Here is a 27,315-nt window from a genome sequence, read left to right as displayed (position 1 = left end):
AACTATTTCGTCTTGAAAGTTTGGACCAATCGGATTCTTTGTTACAAATATTGCGGAAGCTAATACCAGGAAATGGTATAAAACTGATAGGTATCCTGGCTGCGCTCACAAGAACTAGCTCTTCCAACCGTAAGTACAAGTTATTAACTTTACCCTCTTTTTTACCACGGTGTGCATCCTTACCCTATACCCCTAACACTATTCACTATCTTTTACACTAATACAACATTCTCAATTTCAAAACCTTTGAATTTATTAACAAAGTGCACCAGATATAGGACAACATAGTTCCAGGAGAAAAAAGGAGTACAGTGATAAAATCTCGAGATAAACAGGATTTAATGATATTCAATTCATCAGCTTCACTGGAAATAGCAGTTAAATTCTGCGTTGTTGTTTATATTTGCGACGTAGCAAAGCTGGTTTTGTTTTTAACTAAAATTCCGAAAACGTTTATCATGAATTGGAAAATAAAAACGTTCAGGGACTAATTTTGAAAAGTGAAATATAACAAACATTTAAGACTCCTGGCAAATCATTGAGTCCCGCTAGCACAACAAATTATGTTTAATCTGTACACATACATTTTTTCCAAAAAGTATCAGAAAATCGTGAATAGCGTATATTCTCTTTCTATACCAAGTATTCATAGTGACTGTAAGTACTACGGTACACATAGGTGAACTATAAAACTAAACGGCACTCTACGTGAACTGTTTAAAACGTTATAATTCACAAAACTCATATTGTAACTTTATGACACCAAAATGCAAATCTTTATAAACAATTAGAGGGGATGTTATTTCATACGTCCAGCATTTCATAATTCAAAGACTGATTTGCGTCATTAGAGAACTGTAATAACTGTGTGATGTCCGGGAAATCTTCACGCATTAACCCACTAGATATTACATGAGTGTTTTCATACTGAATTTACTAAAAGGGTTGAATAAAGAAATAAAATGCGAGGACCTTCCGAGCATTTTGCCATTTTTTCTTTAACTCACACGAGCTCAAACTGAATATTAACGATGTTATTGCATAGCACGCGGAATATAGTCACATTTCAAAAGCGAAACGTGAAGTTACACAAGTATTGCGCGTAGGGCTGTGTACACAATATGCGTAAAACATAAGTAACTTAAAGACATTAACTATAAAGAGCTACCAATATAATTCATAATTTTGACTTAAAAGCGTTGTAAGTAAATTGTAATTCAATCATTGAAGTAAAATATGAACAAAAAGTTACAACCAATTACCTCATTCATGTTTGTTTTACATGTGAATAGTAATCCATTACCTTCGGAAGAGAAGGATTAATAAAATTAATAAAAGATTCGCGTTTCGCTCTGATCCACACACACGTTTTATGATTAAACTTTTTAATATTGAAAGATTATATTAAATGAATGTGACAAATCTACACTTGAAGTCCATTAGTTTCTGGTAGTCACAGCAAGGCCACATTTAGTAACAACAGTTTTGTCAGTGCTTTCATGCTACAAAATAAAACTTCGATGTATTTATGGATTTAAATGTATGTGTCAAAGTCTGTTAAGAAACTTCAACATTTTATTCATTTTACTGTCTGGCTGAAAGAGCACTGCTTCGTTGTTTAACAACTTTTCATCAAAGAAAAACACTATCGTCTGTTTTGAATAATTAAAGCTGTGTAAATGATGATCACACCACAGAATAAAGCAAAATACTGGCAAAAACATGTCATCGCTGTACATGTATTTCCTCTTGAATGTTAAGAAGTCGGTAAAAAAACCCGTTCCCAGCCCCCATACACCCTCTCACCCCATTTTATTAACATAAGAATAGTTTAACATTACGGGTATCACCAGAATGAAAGTTGATAGACTTGATTTAATCGCCGATTCTCTTTACTACAGACACATTTTCGATGTCAGACTGCGTCTCCATATCCAGGCACATATCTATGGAACATTATTAATATTGTTCCATACATATCTGTCTTTAAATGTGTCCTATGTTTTCGATATTATATATTATTCTAATGAGTAAAAATGTTTTGTTTTATATTAACAAATACTGTTTGCATTTGTTTACAGTTTAAATTTCTGTTTCAGTGAAGCAGCTGTTCAAGTCTTGGCGCAAATCAGAGGTTGTCTTGTCTCTTTCGTTTTTTGTTGCCGTTCGTCAATAACAGACTGCAACCATGACGGACTGGTCAGCGGATCCGGACTTCAAGTACCTGGCGGTGGACCGTAATAAGTTGATGAAAGAGCAGACCCAGCCTTTCGATGGCAAGAAAGCTTGTTGGATCCCCGATGAAAAGGAAGGCTTCGCACGCGCAGATATTGTCTCGTCCAAAGGTGACGAAATCACTGTTAAACTCGTCAGTACCCAGCAGGTAAAAATGCTAAGTATATATCGTCTGCTCATAAGAAAGTACGATAAAATATTACGAAATTTGAGTTATGAAGTACTGAAAGTAATTCCAACAATTTGCTGTGATTCATTTCATTTAATCCTTCTTCATCTTCTTCTCTTCTAGATGATAATGATTTCTTTTTTATACTTCTTTTTTCCACAGCATTTTCCTGCTTCAAATTATATGATACTATTTTATTTGTGGTAAGTTTAATTTGTAAATATAATTGTTTTCATAAATGTATATGCAAGAATAATACTTTGATTAAAAACTAAATATCTGTAAATTTGATGAAATTATTGCTTATCAATTTATTTTATTTAACATGATCATTTAAATGTCTTCCTGAACAGAACAAAACAGTGAAGAAGGATGACCTTCAGCAGGTGAATCCACCCAAGTTTGAGATGACGGATGACATGGCCAACATGACATACCTGAATGAAGGCTCTGTGCTTAACAACTTGAGGACTAGATATTATAACGGATTCATCTATGTAAGGAAAAACAATACGCAAATTACAGTATCATCATACTTATGCTTATTGTAACATGTTTGAATACGTATTGTTTTCCAACGAGTTTTCAATATTCACAAAATACTTTTTCCCCATGAGGATCTGTCCGTTTTGCTTTTTAGTTCAATACAAGATTATGACAATATCATTTGCAATTGTCACAAAGCAAAATTGCACAATTATTCTATATTAATAATTTTTCAGACATACTCTGGTCTCTTCTGCGTCGCTGTGAACCCCTACCGTCGTCTGCCGATTTATCTGGACTCCATCATCGAAAAGTACCGTGGTAAGAGGAAGTTAGAAATGCCACCCCATTTGTTCTCCGTAGCTGACAACGCTTTCCAGTTCATGTTGCAAGGTGAGACAACGTTTTATGCTAAAGTTTTACATGTCTTCTTGTTTTTGCAACAGTGCATAGACCTAACTAATTTAAAGGTCAAATAATTATGTGATCAAATCACTACGATTAATCACATGTCTAAGATATCATGTATGTTATTCATAGAGAGAGAACCGCCTTCCTGTATAGGTTACCTTGCTGATTCAATTTGTGCTACACGACTGCTAGACTTACAAAGTCTGTTGAGATCAAGTTATTTGTAATAAAGTTTATTCTTTCTTCATACTGACACTAATATTTTCCAAGAAAAACATTTTCTCTCTAGACTCATCTCAGAGGTTAGAGATATTGTAATTGTTTTAGAAAGTGCTATCAAAGAGGATTGATTTTATGACCAAGTGCTTTACATTTAATGACTCTAACGACTAATGCCAGTCTACACGACTGCTGAAATGTAATTTTCTGGAAATGCATTTATTACCATGGTAACAGAGCATTTCTAGTTAAATACCTGAACAGTTCTGAACGGATCTCGCAGTTATTTTCTTTGAAAACGTTTGAAGCAGTTATCATCGAGAGCAGCGTGCGTGTCAGTTATCCATTATACGTCAAGTGTATTTTTTGTATACTCAATACTGGTCTATCACAGAACTGGTTCAAAATAATTCAACACACATGCTGAATAATTTTATTTATGGTTTCTTGCAGTTTGTTTTCTTCGTAAAACATTTGGGACAGTCGAGACCACTTATATTCTTTCCATTAGTTTTGTTTCGTTTTCCCTCGTTGGCTTGAAATGTTATTTACTCTCGTTCGGGTTAAAATATTAATTATGTGTTACCACTGTTTCTGAAAAAAATGATGTGGTGATTTACTTTATTCAGATGTTCAAAACAGAAGTTCATATTTGTATAGTGCATGATTTTTATCCGGTTATATAGATTTTCAACTGGATCGAATATCAATTTTTCCCTTCTTTAAATTTCAGATCGTGAAAACCAGTCCATGTTGATTACGTGAGTAAAATTTAATGAATTAATGGATACATTAATTAATAATTAAACATTTTACTTCATCTTTTTTGATTCACAAGACCCATAAAATCCGAAATTGGTTCCTAGGGTATTATTTATATTGCGATGCCCCTAGAATACTTGGGTATGTCAAAACGGTTATCATTTTTTAGATTGCTTAAATACAGTGATATTTTTTTTGTCAGTGGTGAATCTGGAGCTGGTAAGACTGAGAACACGAAGAAAGTAATCATGTACTTCGCCAAGGTGGCCGCTCAACTCCAGAAACAGACAGAGGAAGAGAAGGCAGCCGCCGCAGCCTCCAAGAAGGTAATTAACCCTTAGCCTGCTGGCGGCAGATGATTCTGCCTTTGCGACTAGTGCAGACCAAGATCAGCCTGCACATCCGTGCAGTCTGATCATGATCTGCACTGTTCGCTATTCAGTCAGTAAATTTTCAGTGAAAACCCCTTTGAGTAATAAGTGGTACTGTCCAAATTGAAAGATGGACCAGTCCATTATAGAAATATAGCAGGTTAAGGGTTAAGTTGCAAATCAACATAATATAGTTCAAGTCAAACAAGCTCACACAACTTATTATTTTTATTTTATTTTGCAATTTAACAACTTAAGATCTAAATGCGGTATTGCATATGACCTTGAGGAAATTGGTTTGAAATAAAACATAGTTTGATCTCACAATAAATAAATCTATGATTGATCTTGATCACAGGGTACCCTTGAAGACCAGATTGTGCAGGCTAACCCAGTACTTGAGGCTTACGGTAACGCCAAGACAACCCGTAACAACAACTCCTCTAGATTCGTAAGTGCTTTGTTGGCCGCCAATAAATGTTGACATGTACAGTCTGTATACATCTTTGATACGTCTTTCTATATTTAGACACTCGATTTCATCTGCAGTTTTGCCTTTGGTTTTCCCGTGAAAACATCACTTAGGTGCACAGAAGCCTCAGCAAATGCAGACTGTATTTGATCAATGTTTGAAATCAGATGTCCTCGTTAAGTGAACATTTCTTTGATCTGTTGGTTTACTGAACAGGACCGAATTGCTGTGATTTAACCTATGTCTTGCCACCAAAACCTTTCTAAGTTCATTTCTCATTTTATCCAGGTGTGTGAAATTACTAACCAGCTTGTGCATCAAACATTTCCTTAAATAAATGTATAAAACAGAGACTAAATTTACATAGATAAAAGTTATAAATTTTAAGAAACTTGGAAAAGCCCGTTGGTTCCTAATTTCACACGAATACCTAATCCTGACATTTCCAGTTGAGCTGCCCTATGAGTGAATTAATACATCTTTTAATGTAAAACTTGTTTTCCAACCGTCTTAACACACACCATAACCTTTTTACTATGCTTTGTGTGAACCTACCGATTGATCCATTTCAGATCCGATCTAATATTGTTCCTGATTCTAATATTGTTTTTCGGCGGAATAAGGTTTCAGCTGAAACCGAAGAGATCGCTTTGGGTTTACACCTAGGGAATGTGAAACTTCTGAAAAACATACATTACTATACATATGAAAATTATCTGTATATCTGGATGTTATTAAAATTTGACGATATAGTTATATCGGTTGAAATATATTCATTCCTTTCAATAACAAACAGAATAAAATGTTTTTCAGAGGTGTTCTTTTCGAAAAGACTATTATCTATATACCCTGGCAATACCTTATCTTAGATCAACGGTTTCTAACCGAGCGTACTCTTCGTACATTCCGTAAATCTAAAACCACTGAAAAATAATGGTAACAGTTACATGATATCTTAACTTTAGATCCAAACACGTGTCAGAGCATATAGATGAAAGTCTTTGTACCCAAATTTCTTCTGAATGAAATTTACCCTCCCATAAGCACGAGTTAACTCTAAATCCATATACCTTCACACAACCTAATACTTTACCTGTTTTACAACTTCTGTTTTAGCGTGTAGCAGCTGGATAATTAAAGCATATCAATAATATCCAACCAAACTCTCCTAGCCGTAAGTATTCCAATTTATAATGCCATATTGAACTTGTTTCATTGGGTAATATTGACATTATAGTTTAATTTATTCAGTGCTAGTGTAATTTTGCAAAACAATCTGTAAGAAGATTCTTCGAAAGCATAAAACGCAACCAAACAAAATAATAGTAGCCTCGGTTTGACTGAATCTGTTCATGAGAGGTAATGAAATGTGCAACATCCTTCACGCTCACTAGCACCGGCTAGAGCGGAAATCTATCACTGTTAAATTGACCCCATTAACACAGATTACCAGAAAGTATAAATACACTACGAAAAATTCTAACAGAATGAACAGATGAAATGAAACAGTTGATGTCTTTTTGTAGAAACCGTTTTATGTTGCAATCTTACATTATTATGCTCATTTCTATTAACAGGGTAAATTTATCCGTATCCACTTTGGTCCTACTGGAAAAATCGCTGGAGCCGATATCGAGACTTGTAAGTATAATATGGATGGTACCTAGTTTGCAACAAGCTTTGGCTTTCAAAGTTTAAGCATTCTGCTAATATTACGGGTTTTCTATGGTAGTGTACTGTGATACTTACATATTTTGATCGATGTTGCCATATTCATATGCTGGTGGAAATATTACATTGTTCCGATGGTCATTTCAGATGCTCACTTGCTGTGGTATTGCCATATTCTGGTATTACCGGTGTTGCTGTTATATAGGGACATATTCGTATATAAGATATTAACTGCATCAATTTGATTCAACTCTGTCTTGACCTTGATCGCCATTCTTTGTTATATATTTACAAGTCATTTCTTGTTTTATTTTCAAAGACCTACTGGAGAAGTCTCGTGTAACGTACCAGCAGTCGGCTGAGAGAAACTATCACATCTTCTATCAGATGATGACACCTGCTTTTCCAAAATACCATGGTAATACATTAATACTCTTCCAAAATACCGTGGTAACATTTTATACTATAGTAAGCAAAGTGAGCATAAAACATCTACCTATCCTGTCTTGTTCATTTTTTGTATATATGCTTTAAACACAACAAATTTATATTTCGCGGTTAATTTTGTCCTCCTTTTATTTCAGAGATGTGTTTGGTGCAGCCAGATCCAGGACTCTATTCTTTCATCAACCAGGGAGTACTCACTGTGGATGGTATTGATGACGTTGAGGAAATGAAACTTACCGATGTAAATACATTAAAATCAGATGCTAAGCTTTCCACTCTAGACTTTTAAAAATCGCGGACAGAATTGAAAAAGTGTATTGTTTACTGTTCCTTTGAGATTCATTGACATATTTCGATGTAATAATCTTTTCTAGGATTCATACGATGTGTTAGGCTTCACCCAGGACGAGAAGAACAGCTTGTACAAGATCACTTCCGCCATTGTCCATGCTGGTGAGATGAAATGGAAGCAGCATCCAAGAGAAGAACAGGCGGAAGCCGATGGCACTGCTGGTAACATTTTCCCTTCTGATATTTGCATTTGCAATTTAAGCATTATGTTTGAAAATTTGCCAATGAAGTTATTTAGGTATGACTATAATTGAAATTAAGTTCAGTGGCAAAGAGATTGTTCTATAGAAAATGATAAACAATGAAATCCTCATAAAGTACAATACATAATCCCATCTGTAAATATGATGTATATATGGTTCAGACGTGTTTCAGTTATAAGTATCAGTGCATGCATATCTATACGATTTATTTAAAACATATGTTCAAATGATATTTTCAGAGGCTGAGAAGGTTGCTTTCCTGCTTGGTGTTAACAGCGGTGATTTGCTTAAGGGCTTCTTGAAACCAAAGATCAAGGTCGGCACAGAATTTGTCACCCAGGGCAGAAACAAAGACCAAGTTGTCTATTCGGTCAGCGCCATGGCCAAATCTACCTACTCCCGCATGTTTGAGTGGCTGGTCAAGAGAGTAAACTTAACCCTTGACACAAAAGCGAAGAGAAATTACTACATTGGTGTGTTGGATATTGCCGGTTTCGAAATTTTTGACGTAAGTTGCTATTACAGAAAAGATATGCTGCATGCTTTAGTGCATTGTGTATGTATATTGTTCACATATATTTCAAATTTGTCATCGTATATGACAAAACTTAAGATCAAATGGTCCATTCTAATTGTACCCCCCAAACAACAAAGTTGTAAGTGGGGTATACTGGTTTCAGTTTGTCTGTCTGTCTGTTTGTCCGTCCGTTTGTCCGTCTGTCTGTCCGTCTATCCGTCCGTAGACACAATCTTGTGCGCACCATCTCTCCTCATCCCCTTGACACAATTTAATGAAACTTCACACAAGTGATCAGTAACAACAGTATTTGTGCATGGGACATGTTAGGTTCTTTCAGAAAAAAAATTTGCATAGTTACGGGACTTTGTTTTTTGTTACTATACTATATACATAGACACAATCTTGTGCGCACCATCTCTCCTCATCCCCTTGACACAATTTAATGAAACTTCACACAAGTGATCAGTAACAACAGTAGTTGTGCATGGGACATGTTAGGTTCTTTCAGAAAAAAAATTTGCATAGTTACGGGACTTTGTTTTTTGTTACTATACTATATACATAGACACAATCTTGTGCGCACCATCTCTCCTCATCCCCTTGACACAATTTAATGAAACTTCACACAAGTGATCAGTAACAACAGTAGTTGTGCATGGGGCATGTTAGGTTCTTTCAGAAAAAAAAATTGCAGAGTTACGGGACTTTGTTTTTTGTTACTATACTATATACATAGACACAATCTTGTGCGCACCATCTCTCCTCATCCCCTTGACACAATTTAATGAAACTTCACACAAGTGATCAGTAACAACAGTAGTTGTGCATGGGACATGTTAGGTTCTTTCAGAAAAAAAAATTGCAGAGTTACGGGACTTTGTTTTTTGTTACTATACTATATACATAGACACAATCTTGTGCGCACCATCTCTCCTCATCCCCTTGACACAAATTAATGAAACTTCACACAAGTGATCAGTAACAACAGCGGTTGTGCATGGGGCATGTAAGGTTCTTTCAAAAAAAATTGCAGAGTTACGGGACTTTATTTTTTGTTAACATTCTATGTGCAAACAGTCTGCATATGCAATCTTGTGCGCGCTCAATCTTCCGAACCCTTGCACACAATTTAATGAAACTTCACACAAGTGATCAGTACCAACCCTAGTTGTGCATGTCATGTTACGTTCTTTTAGATAAATATTCTGCAGAGTTATGGGACTTTGTTTCTTGTTAACATACTATGTACATACAGTATGCATATGCAATCTTGTGCGCGCCTAATGTTCCGAACCCTTGCACACAATTTAATGATACTTCACACAAGGGATCAGTACCAGCCCTAGTTGTGCATGGTGCATGTTACGTTCTTTTAGATAAATATTCTGCATAGTCATTGGACTTTGTTTTTTGTTGCTATACTGTATACATACAGTCTATATACTTACAGTCCACATAATTATGCAATCATGTGTGCGTCAAATTGCAATGTACTGTGTCAGTGCATGCGGGAGGTACATTCATGACCTTTAGTGATAGCTCTAGTAAAAGACTAATATCTACACATTGTAAAAATGCTGTGGTAGGGGTTTTACGTTCTAAGACTGCAGCCCCTTGAAACAAAATCTTGTAGCAGTGTATCGATGTGTACACAACATGATACCTAGAATCAACAGATCAATGTGGCGACGAGGAAAAAAACCAAATAAATGTATAAAGCGTACATCGCCTTAGAATGGTAAGTGGCGAAAACAAAAACATTGGCGAGTTGAATCCGCAGGAAACCGTACTCTTAGTCCAGGCCATGTTCCAGTTATTAAAGAATTAAAGGACAATGTAAATTCAAGTTGTTGATTTGTAGATTAAGGACATTAGACGTTAGTTATGATTTAGCTTCAAAGGATTTCATATTTTAATTTCTTCTTAATGTTTCAGTTCAACAGTTTTGAGCAATTGTGTATCAACTACACCAATGAGAGACTCCAGCAGTTCTTCAACCATCACATGTTCGTACTGGAACAGGAAGAATACAAGAAGGAAGGTATTGCTTGGGAATTCATTGACTTCGGTATGGACTTACAGGCCTGCATCGACCTTATCGAAAAGGTACATATAATACATACTTTATTAAAGCTGCACGCAAATTTTGTTTGATAAAGTTTTTGAAAAACTTTCAGTAGAAAAGAAACGAACCTGTTCAATACTTCATTTGCCCGCCGTTACATGACTGAAATACTGTTGAAAAACGGCGTTAAACCCAAAACAAACAAATCAATACTTCATTTTGTCCTTCGATGCGAAAGTTTGACTATATGTAAATGTAAAATAAAAAAGCGGAAAACCACAGGTCGCCCAACACGACATAAACGAAAATTTTGGAGGCCCGGTTTGATTGAACCTATTCATGGACGGCAGTGGAAATGCAAGCTACCGTCCACGCCATCTAGCCCCGGGTTGAGCAGAAACTCAACATTTACACATGTTATAAGTACCAGTTTATAGACATCCGCATATGTATTCATACGGCGGTGCACATGGAAACTTCATTGATGCACAGAGTGCAATTTCATGAAAAGCGGCGTATGGTCCCCAGATAAAATAATGGCTTTGCCCTAAACGAGAAAACAACGGGCAGAACTAAACAAACTGGAATTTAGGGAGGGGGTCTGTGGTTATGGAGCATGTATATCAAAGAAACTGCAAAAGACAAAATTAAAAAGCAGGCACCATATCCAAGTGGTGATTAAACAATACTGAAAACCTTTAAAGCGGGAGTATTGGAACCACCCAAGCTGAAATGTTTAAGCTAAAAAATCAAACAGTACTCTAACACAATATAAATGTCGTGCTGAACGATCTGAAGAGATCGAAATATAACCGCTCTGACTGTTTATAAAGTGTCTGATTTTGTTTTAGCACGTATGTATCACCACATACAATTTTAGCCAATTAAGAAACTATTCTTGTTCTTTTGACAGCCCATGGGTATTTTGTCCATTCTTGAGGAAGAATGCATGTTCCCGAAGGCTACAGACAAAACCTTTGAGGAAAAGCTTATGATCAACCACCTGGGCAAGACCAAGAATTTCCAAAAACCAGTGAGGAGCCGAAAAGGAGGTGGTGCTGCCCACTTCGAGTTGGGTCATTACGCTGGAGCGGTTAGTAACGGCAATTCTACCAATCATAACTAGCATACCTTGCATATAAACTATTGAAAATTAATCCACCCACATCATCTTCTATTCATATCCGTAATGACCATAAAGAAACAACTTTAAACTCCGTTAAACGAATTAGTTAACGTGAATTTCAAATTGCTGATTTCAGGTACCATACAACATCACTAACTGGCTTGAGAAGAACAAAGATCCAATCAACGAAACTGTTGTCGGTATTCTCTCCGAGTCTAAGGAAGCACTTGTCGCGTCCCTGTTTGCAATACCTTCTGGTAAGTTATGTGGTATTACAGTTATCATTCTGGCCAATGAAATGTATACAATGAAGTCCTTGCAACGGCCCTACCTTTTTTGGTTACAAGTACAGATAACGCATGTGATTTAATAAGTTCATTCAGCAAATAATTAAGACCTTTGCATGATTTATAGTCTGTTTTACCACGGTTCAGTTTTCAGACGAACAGTTATTGAATCACGAAAGCTGAACTGCATTTATCCGAGTAGTAATGAACTGGACATCTTATGGTATTTCGACGACAAATCTGATGTTATAATGTTCTCTCACAGGTCCGAACGCCAACTGTTCTTTATTTCAAATTTTATTACTTTGTTTTCATTCTCTGTTTAACTAAACAACACATCAAGTCAGTTTAGAATTTGTAATACATAGCTTCGTTCTGTTCAGATTACTTCACACAGAATAGAGCTTTCACTCTTTGCATTTGACTTCTTTACTTTGTAGGAGGCGATGGTGCTCCAAAGAAAAAGGGTAAATCATCTGCTTTCCAGACAATTTCTGCCACCCATAGAGTAAGCCTTCCTTACATTCTTTTCTGCTATACATAAACTCACGCGAATTAGAAACGCAAAGTCCATAAATAGAAAATATTTCATTAATGCAATTTAGAAGCGTGACCGTTTAAATTATGTGCACGTTGACCTGGTATGGTATTTTTTGTCAAACAAAATACTCGGTTATGTTTAAATTTTCAAAAAAAAATATGGACCAAATCGTTATTAGGGTCACGACTTTTACGGATGTTCCATATTTGTTACAGACAACCAGGTATTTGCATATCTGAATAAAACGTATCTGAATACATGCTTGACTAGAATAATCGCCGTCATGATACTCTTATTTATTATGGATACATATATATATTAACATAAGGGAGGTTTTACAGGAACAGTTCTTTCACTTTTATAGCTGTTAGGTTTAGATGGGCTTCGCTGGTCAAGTGATTAACCTCGCTAGTCCCTTTTCGATTTTTGTTAAATTCAGTAAATTAGCTGTTCTGTTTAAAATAGGAATCTCTGAACAAGCTGATGAAGAACTTGTACACAACCCATCCTCACTTTGTACGTTGCATCATTCCCAACGAGACAAAGTCCCCAGGTGTCATCGATGCCGCCCTTGTACTCAACCAGCTCCAGTGTAACGGTGTACTTGAAGGTATCCGTATCTGCAGAAAGGGCTTCCCCAGCAGAGTCCTCTACGGTGAATTTAAACAGAGGTTAGTTAGATGTTGCATTTAACACTTTTCATTTGTTTAATCATTTTTAAGCTTTAAGGAATATAGAGACACACATTACAGGTACAATATTGGATCCGATATTATGGTTTTGTTTTTGTTCGTTTCGATATATTGTTGACTATGGAATAGTTACTAGTGTAGCCTTTTAGTGAGGTCGATATGACAATTTATCAACCTGTGAAAAATGATATCCACTGCGGTGTAGCCGAGGTTGATATCAATTCCCCCAGGTTGATAAATCCGCATATCGTCCGAAACATAGACAACAAATGTTTTATCCGGAAATTAGTTGAGAAAAGAGTTACTCAGATCCAAACATTTAAAGCTGTTAGTAATTTCTTTGGTGTTAATTTGTGTACGACGTCACAGTAGATAGACGTCAAACTGTAACGACGTCGCTGCTGGAGGTCAGTACCCACCCCCACCCCCACCCCCCACTTTGAGTTAGTGCGACTATAAGTATTAATCATGTAATTATGCTAGGCGAATGGAGTGTAGCTTAAAGTAACTAATCAGTTATTTGCATATGATGACGAACAAAAGAAACATTCTACATTGGATAATTTGCTCAGTTCAAATATAGGTTTTGGCTTCTGTCTCTGGATGAATTCCTTACTTTTCATCGGTCTCCTTTTCTGTCTTTGGGTACTTTGCTCTAATAATATCAGTTTTGTTTTCTGCCAGTTAGCAATTTGCTCTTCTCTTCTGCCTTCCGGTAATTTGCTCTTCTAATATTAGTTTTCTCTTCTGTCTAAGGATAATTTGCTCTTCCATCGGTTTCTCTTCTGTCTATGGGTATTTTTCCCCTTTAAAACCAGTTAAGATCAGTTTTCTCAATTGTCTGTTGGTAATCTGTAATATCGGGGTTTTCTCTTCTGTTTATTGGTAATTTTTTCATTTTAATATCGGATTTTCTCACCTGTGTAAAATCTGTTCATTATTAAAATCAGTTTTTTCTTCTGTCTATTGGTAATTTGTTCTTTTCTTTTTTGTCTGTAGGTAATGCGCAAATTTGTAATATCGACTGTCTCCTCTGTCTATATAATTTCGTAACAAACTCATATCAATCTTGAGCAAGAAGTTCATTTGATACACTTTCATTTGTCAGAACTAGGGAAACATTTATTATATATATAGACAATGCTTGTGAAAAAATTGGTCTTTACTTTAATTTCATGTGATATTGGTTCAGTGGTTAAAGTATTGAGAAGGTATAGAAACTAGTGGCATTAAAAACCAGGTGGTCTCTGATCAAAAGTGGTCAAAATATCAAACAGGGAATTTAACACAAATTTCATGGTATTTAAACTTTATATATCATTCTAAATGTACAAAAGTATTTCTTAAACGCAATTATTTCATAATACACACATTTCTAAATTATCTAATACCGATATGATATACACTGATGCATTCTAGATATTCTATCCTGGCTCCAAATGCCATTCCACAAGGATTTGTTGATGGCAAACAGGTCACCGAAAAGATTTTGGAAGCGCTCCAGATGGATCCTGCTGAATACAAAATTGGTAACACCAAAGTATTCTTCAAAGCTGGTGTATTGGGTATGCTTGAAGACATGCGGGATGAGCGTCTCTCCAAAATTGTCTCCCTTTTCCAGGCGTGGATCAGAGGTTACAGTATGCGCAAACAGTATAAGAGACTTCAGGACCAGAGGTTTGCTATCAATATCCGTTTCTTTTTACAATGTTACAACTTTTCTGCAAGTATATGTATACGCGTTTTATAGATCGGAGTTTCACAGGCTATGTTGTATTAAAAGACAACACTGCAATGTATTTTGAAAATCTATCGACCCGTCACTCGTTTACATAATTATATTGACTATTCAAGTGAAACTAAATTACCTTTCAAGGTTAAGTATTTGTATAAATTCCATTAACAGTAAACTACAAAGCATTGCTTAGTTTCTAAACTGTGTGCATCTTTAACTCGTTCCAGAACCGGTCTGTCCCGAATTCAGAGAAATATCCGTAAATGGATGGTGCTGAGGAACTGGCAATGGTGGAAACTGTACACAAAGGTGAAGCCACTGCTTAGTGCCGCACGTGCAGAGGATGAAATGAGGCAGATGGAAGAGGAATTTAAGAAATGCAAAGAAGAGCTTGCCAAGATTGAAAAAATAAAGAAGGAATTAGAAGAACAAAATGTTGATTTAAGAAGACAAAAAGATGACATGTATTTCCAACTCCAAGCTGAGCAAGACACGATGGGCGAATACGAAGAGAAAATGGAAAATTTGATCAAGGAAAAAGCTGAATACCAGGCCCAAATTAAGGACCTCGAGGAGCGATGTCTTGATGAGGAGGATGCTGCCGCTGAACTGCAAGCCGTCAAACAAAGAATGGAGGAAGAGGCTCAGAAACTGAAAGCGAACATTGATGATCTTGAAAGCACTCTTGCAAAGGCTGAACAAGACAAAACTACTAAAGACAATCAAATTAGAACACTTCAAGATGAAATGGCCTCTATGGACGACAATATCGGCAGGTTGAACAAGGATAAAAAGAATTTAGAAGAGACTGTTAAGAAAACTCAAGATGCTCTTGCTGCGGAAGAGGATAAGGTCAACCATCTAAACAAAGTGAAACAAAAGCTTGAATCTGCTCTTGATGAGGTACGTTGTACAAATATGGTAGCATTCAGTTTTTTTTCTAGCATAACTACATTAAATTGTATAAAATCAACAAACACAAAATACATTTTTATCTGTTAATTTTAAGACTTCCTTACTTGACTTGATGCAGAAATCTAGCATATTCTGATCAAAATTATATTGATTGCAGCTGGAAGACAACCTAGAGCGTGAAAAGAAGGTTCGTGCTGATGTTGAGAAGGCAAAGAGGAAGGTGGAAATGGATCTTAAATCTACACAGGACGCTGTGGAGGAACTTGAACGTGTCAAAGCCGACCTTGAAGGCAATGTCAAGAGGTGTGTTTATTATTTTTATATAACTCAAATACTCAAACTGCTTATTTTCTGTTAACAAGTATCACCAAGACAATGTCTGTTAAGTACTACTTTTGAGTTGTAGTAATTTTAAGAGAGGATACAAAATTGCAAATTTTGAAATTCGATGAATCGTAGATTTTCCAGTTGAAAATAAATCTGACAACGAATGTAAGCCAAAGTGTTAAGTTTGATGTTTTAAAAATGATAAAAACATGTACTTTTTTCTATTTAAGGCCTCGTAATGTCGACCACTATATATATAAACCCCTTTTACTATTTTACTATATTGTATGACAGTTACATAAAATATTGCTTTCATCTAGGAAGGAGAGTGAAATCAAATCTCTAAACTCGAAATTAGAGGATGAGCAGAATCTCGTGGCTCAACTTCAGAGAAAGATCAAGGAACTGTTGGCGCGCATTGAGGAACTGGAAGAAGAGTTAGAGGCTGAGAGGCAGGCCAGAGCAAAGGTTTGTTTCTCATTTTATTAACTACATGACAATAAAGCTGAAGCACATTAAATGTGTTACCAAAGCGCATTAAATGTGTTACTTATCTAATATTTAATGGTAGCTTAAGATATGCTTCAATTGGTGTGTACCATTACATGTGTTATCTTATTATACACTCTAAATATGAAGTAAGTATTTCATGTAATGTTAATTATTTCATTTCCCTGCAGGTCGAAAAGCAGAGAGCGGAACTCAGCCGCGAGCTCGAAGACCTCAGTGAACGTCTTGATGATGCTGGTGGTGCCACTGCCGCTCAGGTTGAGTTGAACAAGAAACGTGAAGCTGAACTTCTAAAGCTTCGCCGTGATCTGGAGGAGCAGGCTCTCCAATCTGAGTCTCAAATTGCATCTCTGCGCAAAAAGGCAAGTGATGCCGCAAATGAGATGGCAGACCAGGTCGATCAACTTACTAAGACTAAACAGAGGTAAAACGCCATACTTATTACTGCAAACGTGTCAAAACGCGTGTTTTTCAGTAGAAATTTTATAAATGTTAACTCCAGTGCTGAAATGTATTTAATGGTAACGTGAACGGCTATAGGAAACATTATTCTTCAATCAGTGAAATCAGTATCTGACTATTACTACATAACCATAAAATACTTTCCTATTCTGTTCATTTGATCTGTAAAACAGACTTGTGTTTAGCTACTAGTATGTTAGTAATGTTCACTGCTTTTTATATTTCTTTAAGTAAAATATTCCGAACCGTTCGCGTATTTTGAAAAATATATTCATTTGTCAATTAATCTTAGTCATTTACAGCTATAATTATGATCAGCATTACAAACCTTTAATGGGCTTTTAAAATCGCTCTTAGCTTTTTATATCTTCATTAAATTAGTGAAATAGCTCGCAATTAGTTTAGATTCATGCTTATGTAGGTCATGGGCACTACTTATAATATATGATTTTGATAATTATCACAATTGATGTTCGTCTGTAATAAAATGTCGTACATTATGCTCCTTTTACTAATGTTATGAGGTGAAGTATTACAACTAACGATGATTTGGACCTCGTTTCTAGGGTTGAAAAGGAGAAAATGCAGCTTAAAAGCGAGGTTGAGGATCTACATGCTCAAATCGATCACGTCTCAAGAAACAAAGTGAGTCAAGTATTTTCTTGGGCTTCTCCACGTTTTAGCAATCATACAAGATAGGGTATCATTAAAAGTGTTGTGGTATTGACGTTAAAATTGTATCTGCGATTATAATTACCATGTATCCACTTTTTGGAGACATAAATTGTACAGTAATCGCATGGTCCGTGTATCCGTTCGTCCGTCCGAAACAGTTCTTTCCTGAACCATTCTACGAATTCTAACAAAATTTAATATTAATTAACATGATGAGAAGTTATACCGCACAACGCCAGGTGCGCAGCCCAAAGGCCAAACACAGGCAAAAACACTTTGATTAGCATATTTAGTATATTTGTTCGTCCGTCTATTCGTGCAAAATCTCTTTGTCTCAGCTAAACCTTTTAAACGAGTCCAAGTATTCCAATGTCAGTTTATAGAATTATTTAGCAGGATTAGCAAACGTGTAGCCCGCTAGTGTCAGGCTCGTACCCTTAGGTCAAGGTCACAGGCAAAGGTACTTATGTTATGGTTTGGGTAAGCGTGACTGAGCTATAAATGTCGAAGGGTTTAAGTAGTGACAGGGGTATGAAATAAGATGAGAATCTGTGTCGTCTGTACATTTTATGTCAATACTTTAATTTGCACACGATACAAAGCGATTCCAATGAAACTTAACACACAGTTTAAGCATGATGGGAAGGTACGTCGCCGTCAAGTGACATGCTCTTCCCTTTTAAATACTCATGTTCTTCCCTTTTAAGTACTCATTTCAGATTGTAGTATTTAAAATGAGACGTCAGATAGCTGGTTGCAAAGACCGTTTGTAGAATTCTTGCTGTATTCAGTTTTACAACCCAGTCGTAAATATTGTCCGAAGGTGTGCCACTTTGTACCATGTGTGTTTCTAAATGCACTTCCTGTATTCTAATGCTCGTAAAAATCAATATAACCTTAATCTTATGCTGAATACTTTGATACTCATGAATATAAAATCACTATGTTGAATAGGGTATGTCCGAGAAGATGTCCAAACAAGTCGAAGCCCAGATTGCAGACCTCAACGCTCAACTTGAGGAAAGTCAACGCATCATCCAAGACCTGAATACATCAAAGAATAGAATGCTGAATGAAAATGCAGATCTTACACGTCAGCTCGAAGATGCTGAGAGCCGTTTGAACCAGTTTGGTAGAGAAAAAGCTAACTTACTGTCTCAGCTTGAAGATGCCAAACGTAGTCTTGAAGAGGAGAGTAGGGTGGGTATTAAAATGCGATAAACCGCTAATGTTATATTTTATTAATTGTCTTTCTTTTAATAACAAACGGGTTCTAGACCAGACTGAATTGTAATATAAATAAGTCATACATCGGTAAGATAAACCACTACAGTGGAAAAGAGAGGGTTATAAATCTGTAAAAAGTATTTGTTCGGCAGTGTTTAAAGAAATATTGCGTATCAAAATAATTGTATGCTCGATTTTATAGTATAATTATAAAACATTTTTATTTTAGGCTCGCCAGAAACTAGCCACTGAGGCAAGAAACCTCCAAGCTGATATTGACGCTCTCCGTGAGCAACTCGAGGAGGAATCCGAAGCAAAGGCTGATATGCAGAGACAACTTTCTAGAGCAAACGCCGAAGCTCAGTCTTGGCGCGTCAAGTACGAGAGCGAAGGCATGGCTCGTGCTGACGAACTGGAGGAAGCTAAACGCAAGCTGCAAGCCAAACTTCAAGAAATGGAAGCAGCCCTCGATACAGCCAATACAAAGATCAATAATCTTGAGAAAACGAAAACAAGACTCCAGGGCGAACTCGAAGATGCTGTTATAAATGTAGACAGAGCGAATGCTACTATCAGTCAGCTTGAAAAAAGAAACCGATCATTCGATAAAACAGTTGCTGAATGGCAAGCTAAAGTCCGCTCTCTCCAGGCTGAATTTGAAAACGTACAGAAAGAGTCACGAAGTTATTCAGCTGAACTCTTCCGTATTAAGATACAGTTGGATGAATCCAACGACACCAACGAATCCCTGAAGAGAGAGAACAAGAACTTGGCAGGTAATTGCAAGCTATTTTTATAGTCTAAATTTGAAGTGATCCTTATTGTTTCTTTCAGTACCATGCATATGATTGAAATTCTCTTGCAGATATATTGTCGTCTTTTGCTGTGCGGGAAAATATTAACAAAATAACTAGTACTGATTATGCTAAGAATGCTGTATGTTTACTTGTGTGTATGTTTTGTCATGACCTTGCTGACTAAAAAATACAGTTTAAACTTTATTTGTTTTCAGATGAAATTAATGAACTGAATGACCAACTCGGCGAAGGTGGACGAATGGTTCATGAGCATGATAAGGCCCGTCGACGTCTAGAAATTGAAAAGGAAGAACTTCAAGCTGCCCTTGAAGAAGCTGAGTCTTCCCTTGAACAAGAAGAGGCGAAGGTATCACGTGCTCAGCTAGAGATAAACACTATTAGACAAGAAATTGACAAACGCATCGCTGAAAAAGAGGAAGAATTTGAGAACACAAGGTTAGTTTTACTGTCCGAGTAAACAATTGAAACAAGTGTACCTTAATTTTGCAAAGTATAGTTAGTAACTTGATTTGCAAATGATTAAGTTAGATCATCTTCTGATGCATTTTAGAATAATTGCTTATAGGTTTAAGAAATTCAAACATTACTTTTCAGACGAAATCACCAAAGATCTCTTGACTCGGCCAATGCCAGTCTGGAAGCTGAAGTTAAGGGAAAACTAGAGGCTCAGAAAATACGTAAGAAACTTGAACAAGACATTAATGAACTCGAAGCTTCTCTAGATGTAAGCAATCGCTCTAGAGCAGATGCTGAGAAGAACGTCAAGAGAATGCAAGAAGTGCTTAGAGAAATGCAGTCTGCTATTGAAGAAGAACAGCGTAAGGCCAACGATGCTCGTGACGCATATGAAATGGCAGAAAGACGTACGAACGCCGTTCAGGCTGAATGCGAAGAAATCCGATCTGCACTGGAGACAGCAGATAGAGCACGCAAGGCAGCTGAAAATGAACTTGTTGAAACAGCAGACCGTGTAAACGAGCTCTCTGCTAGTCTTCAGAGCGCTAGTGGCCAGAAGAGAAAGCTTGAAGGTGACATTAGCGCTATGCAAGCTGACCTGGATGAAATGAGCACTGAAGTGAGATCAGCCGAAGAGAAAGCAAAGAAGGCAGCTTTGGATGTTCAACGCATGACCGACGAAGTTCGTTCCGAAAAGGAGCACTCTTCATCTATTGAGAAAATGCGACATGCGCTTGAATCACAAGTGAAAGACCTCACCCTCCGTCTTGACGAAGCAGAGGCATCGGCTTTGAAGGGTGGAAAGAAAATTATTGCCAAACTCGAATCGAGGGTGAGTTAATTTTGGATTTTACAATACAGAAATGATTTTTTCTTTTTGATAAATAAATTAGATAATAATAAATGATGACATGTATTTTAGTTCATATGCAAGTCAAGTGTAGCCATGGGTGAAAAATGATATACAGTCAAACCTGTCTATAAAGACCACCCCTGGGAGAGCCAAAATGTAATCTTTATTGGGAGGTGGTCTTTATTCACAGGTTAAAATACACTGTAAATGTCAAAATGGGAAACAAAACATGTGGTCTTTAGAGCCAGATGGGCTCTGTTCAGAGGTGTTCTTTAACACAGGTTTGACTGTACATGGACAGTACTTCGTTTTTAAATTCAGGTGCAGCAACTGGAAGCTGAATACGAGGCAGAACAGAGACGACATGCAGAGACACAGAAAACTGCCCGCAAAGCTGATCGCCGCCTCAAGGAGCTTGCCTTCCAAGTCGATGAAGATAGAAAGAACCAGGAAAGATTGCAAGAGCTCATTGATAAACTACAAGGCAAAATCAAGACGTACAAGCGCCAATCTGAGGAGGCTGTAAGTAAAATACTGTGACAATCTGATTTTAATTCGTTAAACATTTGAAAAGTACACTGAACATAAATATCGAATTAGACCGGTGGAAACCTTTAAAACTTAAAATTTACCATTATACGATGCAGAGAAGCTGAAATTTGTTTGTCTCGATAGTTTCTGCTTAAAAAGGTCATGCACACCACTTTCTGTTTTATCACTTAAAGTTCTAGGTTTGTATTATACATAAGTGTACAGTAATTTGTTTGAAAGAAAAATACTTTGGTATAACAACTGGTGTACTGTGAAAATTATGCTTGACCATTCCCCAAAGATATTGACCAGGAATGGTAAATGAATGCCGAACAGATCAGGCACATCTTAAATATCAACGAAGACAGGACATAGTTTTGGAACATTGCAAATACAAAATAATCACTTAAACTTATTCTTTAAGAATTATTATTTAATTTTCAAAAACTGTTTACTCACTTCTTCATTTTCTAACATTTTAGGAAGAGGTAGCTGCTGTGAATCTCGCGAAATACCGCAAGGTGCACGAGGAGCTCGAGGATGCTGAATCACGTGCTGACACAGCTGAGAACATGCTGCAGAAGGTTCGCGTGCAGAATCGCAGTATGTCAACTGTCCGCGGCAGCACTGTTGTAAGTATGCTGAATATTTGAAAACAACAATAAGCACCAGTTGTCCGAATAAATTACATTAGACGAAATTTCTGTTTAGTCGTTCTCTTTCACATACATGTACGATTTCTTCTTATTTTCTATCCGCTATATGTATCACTTCAAAGAGAAGTTTAAGTAGTTATTTTCCTGCAAATGTGATGTTTTGTGTTGAATAATGTGATATAGTTTGTGTATACATGTGTGTATGTACATCAATTTCAGATAAGATCCTCCGTTACGGCTTCTAGCACTGACTGAAACTTGAGCAATGTAACTGTTTAGGTAATTCAAATATTATGCTTGCGTATATTTTTGCTTATATTAATGCAAATGTTATGCTTGATTTGTAAACATAGGAACTGTTGTCATGCACTCTATTTGATCATATGTCAAGTTGTGTTTATATGAGATAAGTACAATAGCGGCTTTAATACTTAGACAATTCATTTTCGATCTAATCTATTAGCGATATAGCGAATATGTGTTTTTGTCAATGTAGGAATGAAATATTTTTCACTGTGTGAACATCAGAAGCAATATTTTCACGAGTGGCGCAACCACGAGTAAAACTTCAAAATCTTATGTCCGCGAGTGAAAGATATTTCGGTGTTACATGTTAAACGGACAATTTTTTTTATCTCGTGTCTTTTCAACGGTTTTACAAAATAATCGTATTGTATCGACCAACTGTTTAAACCGATTCGTTACTTTGGAAATATTTTATATCTATAATATTAGAATGTCGTCAAAATCAAAATTAAATATTCATCTTGTCACATAACTAACATTCTACGCAAAATATATGCAAATTGCATATATAAAATTAGAAAAAATGAAAAGTTTGTAATTTCTTATTTCTTTATATTCTTGTAGAAGACTAATGGAATAAATTCAATTGCTATTTATTAAACTGTAATTCTGCACTTGTGTCATGTAATCGGAATGGTATCTTAATGATTGAAATTTGACATTTAAAGTCATTGTTCTTGTTACATGTTGCTGGAGAGCTATATGTAAACTGTCAGCTTGGTTTGCATGTATTTAGAACGCTATGATGTTTATACTCAAACATTCGAATGACAATCTGTACAGAACAGCAATAGCGGGTTCAATTATGTATTTCATAGCGAATATTTTATGAATGTACTTTTAAGAGGAAATCAAAATGTTTGGTATAAAAGACCTTAGATAATCAATTTTTCTTAGAGTTAAAATACTATTAAACAGAATCAACATCATCAATTCATTTCTTTATAAATTTTCATAATTATCTGATTGAACCATCATTATGTTCCACCAAACAATAACATTAGTACATGTGAACGTACGGTAAATATATCAATTGAATGAAAGCATGCATTTGTATGTTTGCACTGTGTTTTCAGTCCGACGAGGAATAGGCTGAAGAGTTATTTCCATATATACTACTAACACTGTAACTAATATAAAATTGCTTAAATTGCTGGTAAATATTTATATGCGTGGCTTTGGAAATGTTTGATTAACATTATGGCAATAATGTAGGGATCTTGGAACAGACTAAGACACAGATGCCTGTCTATTAGTCCAGCGTCTGACAGTGAATGTTCTGATACATTCCAATCGACTGACTCAGGTCAAACACTGCCTGATCTCACTGATACTCCCGCATCACCAGAACAGGTCAGGCCTTCCCAAACTACAGAAGAACAAAGCGTAAGTGCCCATACCCTGATACCCCGATACCCTTAATGTCTTTTCTAACATAAGGTTATACCAACTTCTGATTTGAAATACCTTTGCCCTGTTCCTTCCTAACATCAGGTCATACCAACTTTGGATTCGAAATACCAAACAACCTTGTGTGAGAATCAGTTTGCTGAACCCTCTATCCTAAAAATGTGAAACCATATTCTTAAACCTTCTTTTCCAGATTTACAGACCGTTCCTGAAACCTTTACTCACCCTTCATATTTTGTCAATTTTTTTACAAAATGTGACCCACCCTTTGGTAGTTCATAGACATAGAATCCCATCCTTCTCACTCCCTGGTTTGTTTCAGCTCTTGGTATGACAGCTACTTCCAGAAGCGGGTAAATTCCTTTTAAAATTTCAGCAGATAATGATATTGATAATCTATGGTTTGTTAATGTTGAGAAAAAAAAGTGTAAATGATAGAGAGTTCCGTTCATTTAATATTGCCGTCGCTACCTAATGTAAAAGTGTATTCAGATTATGGAAAGAAATTATTTTAAATTGTCACCTTGTGTAATTGAATTATCAGTTATGATTAATATTCGAATGTGCATGCTTTCATGAGTCTATTTATCAAAAATGTGTTTGAACAAATTTCATAAAATTGCTTTGAATATTATATTGTTTATACCTGTACAGACATTTGTGCAATTTTCACAAATTTTATGAGACTAGCAGCAACCTCCAGTGGATCATCACTTATATAAACTATTTAATTAAGGATCAGTATTTTACTAAATGTTTAAATACTATCATATTTAATTTTTTGTTTTATATGTTTACAGTATTAAAATTTAAGATGTGCATAAAACAGAAGCAATTTAAGTATGTACTTTAAATGAAACCAGAGCTTCCTGTGGAATGCGGCAATCCACATTTCTATATTTTACTATTGGTTAACTATATAGTAATATTTTTCAATTTTTCAGGAATCCTGATTGTAGTTTCTCCCATTCGTCTAATCTTTACCTCATGTCTACACCACTTTCTCGTCGTCCGGTGGGGGTGATGACAATAATTCCTGGAGTCCATAATTTAACCAGTTCTTTCCGTTTCCGGTGGTTGCCATCTTGAGTTCTCCAAGTAGTACAGCATTCGGATTATCTGTGATTGACTATTTGACATAATACTCCAAACGTAAATTTAAAGTAAGAAATATCAATGTAATGATGTCTTATAAACAAACGAGACACTACAGATATTATGCCAAGACATTTCAAGACAACCTCAAAGACGTTTACTTTATATTTCTTAGTTAAAAGCAGCGTTTCAAGGGTAAAACAAATCTTTAAATAGAAACTGTGATAGTTATTAATATAAATATACAAATGAAATACAAATGACATATCTAATTACAAAGATATGTAGACATTTTAAGACAACTAAACTCCAGCTGATCTCTGATGTCGCTTTAATCAATGGGATCATTAATGATCCCTCGCAGGACGTAATAGTTGTATGTTATTATTAGCAAAGTGCATTGATTTTAGTCATTTTTGCCTTTGTTAAATTGTTTATTGGGAAGACATGACATCCAGTAGCAATAAAGTAAATATTACTTACAGACTTGTTTCTTTTCTGTCTGCATCAATATGTGTGTTACTAGAAGTACAAAGTAGAATTTCATTCCCGCATCAATCCGCTTTATAAAAGTGAATTCACAAAGAAGCAAACATTTAATAAAAGAAGACTTCTCACGTGATTTTCATGCACGTTCTTACTAAAGCTCGGTCCGCATTGTCACCAAACACTTTTGTCGGAAACTGTAACTGTAATTTAAAACGTATATTCGCCTGTTTTATTACACCCTTGTTATCCGGATAATACGAAATGATGTGATAATTCCAAAATGCTACAAACCTGAGGAAATGTCAAACTTTGTATGGACATTGTTTTTGTCACTATTTTCTTTTTACTCATTCTGATTGTTTAAAGTATTATAACTGATTCAATATGGTTTAGAGGCTGTAACATTTGCACTAAACAATTTGAATATTGGACATATTGTGCAGTATGGAGAGCCCTAAACAATGTTTACATTTTTTTTTTGAGAATGTGTTTGGCGATTCAAAGCGTTGTCAACCTCATTTAATGGACTTTCGGTAATGAATATTATTTTGTATTATTCAGTTATAATATGAACAATGATATGAACATGTTTAAAAGTTTTTATTTTAGATCAAATAACCCATATTGACAATTATATAAGCATATGTAGAGGTCGATGGATACTGACCCAAGTGTTCATAGAAATTTCGAAGATAAAGCCCAAAATGCTATGAGGATAATAGCCAATATTGTAGTTTGAAATTTTGCATTTGCTGTTCTAAAGGTACCGATTGTTGTATATTGAAGAAGTATACTCATTAAATGTGGTACTAATGGCTGTAGCATGCCCAAGGTAATGTTTTATACCAGATGTTCCTGAAACATTTTATCAAAAGGGAAAATATCTACATAAATATCAATGTATATCTTTGTAAAATTCTGTTTTAAAACTCAAGCCCGCTGTTAGAAGGTTCTAAAGCTTACACGCCTGTATCTTTTCTGCTAGATTTTGGTAAAAAATTAAACAAGCCAGAACAGGTAAATTGAACACCTGAATCTAAATGTGCTGAGATTCCACAGGGGGAGGGGGTACATCCATATTTAGAAATTAAGTATGCTAGTGGTCTGTTAGCATTTTAAAAGTGTGAAAATAATGGCACTTTAACAGGTCAGTTTTGCTGGAATATGTTGAATACTGCTGTGATATCATAGAAGTACATTCCCTTAATCCCTTAACTGATAATAGTTTGATATTGTACTTAATAATTTAGTACACTTGCTAACTTTTCCACAAAAAGTCTACCAAAATTTCATCTGCAATACAAGACACATGCATTTTTATACTGAAATATAAAGAGTTGGTCCTAGTGTATAGGATAAGATCTACGTTCATTTACTTAATATTTGTTCAACATCCCCTTCCCTCTTCTTCTGTAAGTTCAATACATTAAGTTGGTGTTGTAAATTGTAATTGAGATCGATATGTTTTGCTTTGTTCGTTGGCCTGTAATAACCATGGTATTTTGACTGCTGTTCAAAATCTGTGGTATGTTTTGTAGTGTTGAAAATCCTGGACATTTTTGAAGACAAAATAATACGTCTCGTAGATCTTGGTATGTTGAAGATAACTTCCAGCCAAACTCCAAAAGCCATTTCTAAAGAAGCCAAATAAATGTATAGGTTAACTGCCGGGTACCCCCACTAGCACTGAAACAAGCGGACATATCTTTTCGACATTCTTTATCGGGTCTTTATCCAAAGTCATCATTCGGACTATCTCTTTAATTGTAAGAATTACATTCATGGAGAGAGAGTGTTAAAATTTCTTTCCGATAACATATGA

At 35.8% G+C, this 27,315-nt stretch overlaps 1 protein-coding gene across 1 annotated transcript; it reads left to right on the top strand.

Moving 5' to 3' along the window:
- On the top strand, positions 1 to 25,488 carry LOC123564462 (myosin heavy chain, striated muscle-like). Its single transcript, XM_045358073.2, has 31 exons — positions 1 to 129; positions 2,100 to 2,383; positions 2,758 to 2,901; positions 3,127 to 3,283; positions 4,254 to 4,281; positions 4,485 to 4,608; positions 5,012 to 5,104; positions 6,703 to 6,766; positions 7,116 to 7,214; positions 7,381 to 7,484; positions 7,618 to 7,756; positions 8,037 to 8,305; positions 10,253 to 10,423; positions 11,296 to 11,475; positions 11,645 to 11,765; positions 12,236 to 12,303; positions 12,802 to 13,007; positions 14,448 to 14,705; positions 14,991 to 15,666; positions 15,836 to 15,981; positions 16,326 to 16,473; positions 16,686 to 16,939; positions 17,544 to 17,622; positions 18,607 to 18,852; positions 19,109 to 19,655; positions 19,892 to 20,132; positions 20,292 to 20,985; positions 21,328 to 21,528; positions 22,020 to 22,169; positions 22,413 to 22,472; positions 24,854 to 25,488. Exons 2-30 carry the CDS (start codon positions 2,189 to 2,191, stop codon positions 22,446 to 22,448), a joined length of 5,838 nt encoding a protein of 1,945 aa, XP_045214008.1. The 5' UTR covers positions 1 to 129; positions 2,100 to 2,188; the 3' UTR covers positions 22,449 to 22,472; positions 24,854 to 25,488.
- Positions 25,489 to 27,315: the final 1,827 nt, after the last annotated feature.

Source organism: Mercenaria mercenaria, chromosome 2, assembly GCF_021730395.1.
Source record: "Mercenaria mercenaria strain notata chromosome 2, MADL_Memer_1, whole genome shotgun sequence".
In the NCBI taxonomy this organism is placed as follows: Eukaryota; Metazoa; Mollusca; class Bivalvia; order Venerida; family Veneridae; genus Mercenaria; species Mercenaria mercenaria.
The sequence above is the reverse complement of the archived record's forward strand: the minus strand, read 5'-3'. Positions and strand labels throughout refer to the sequence as shown.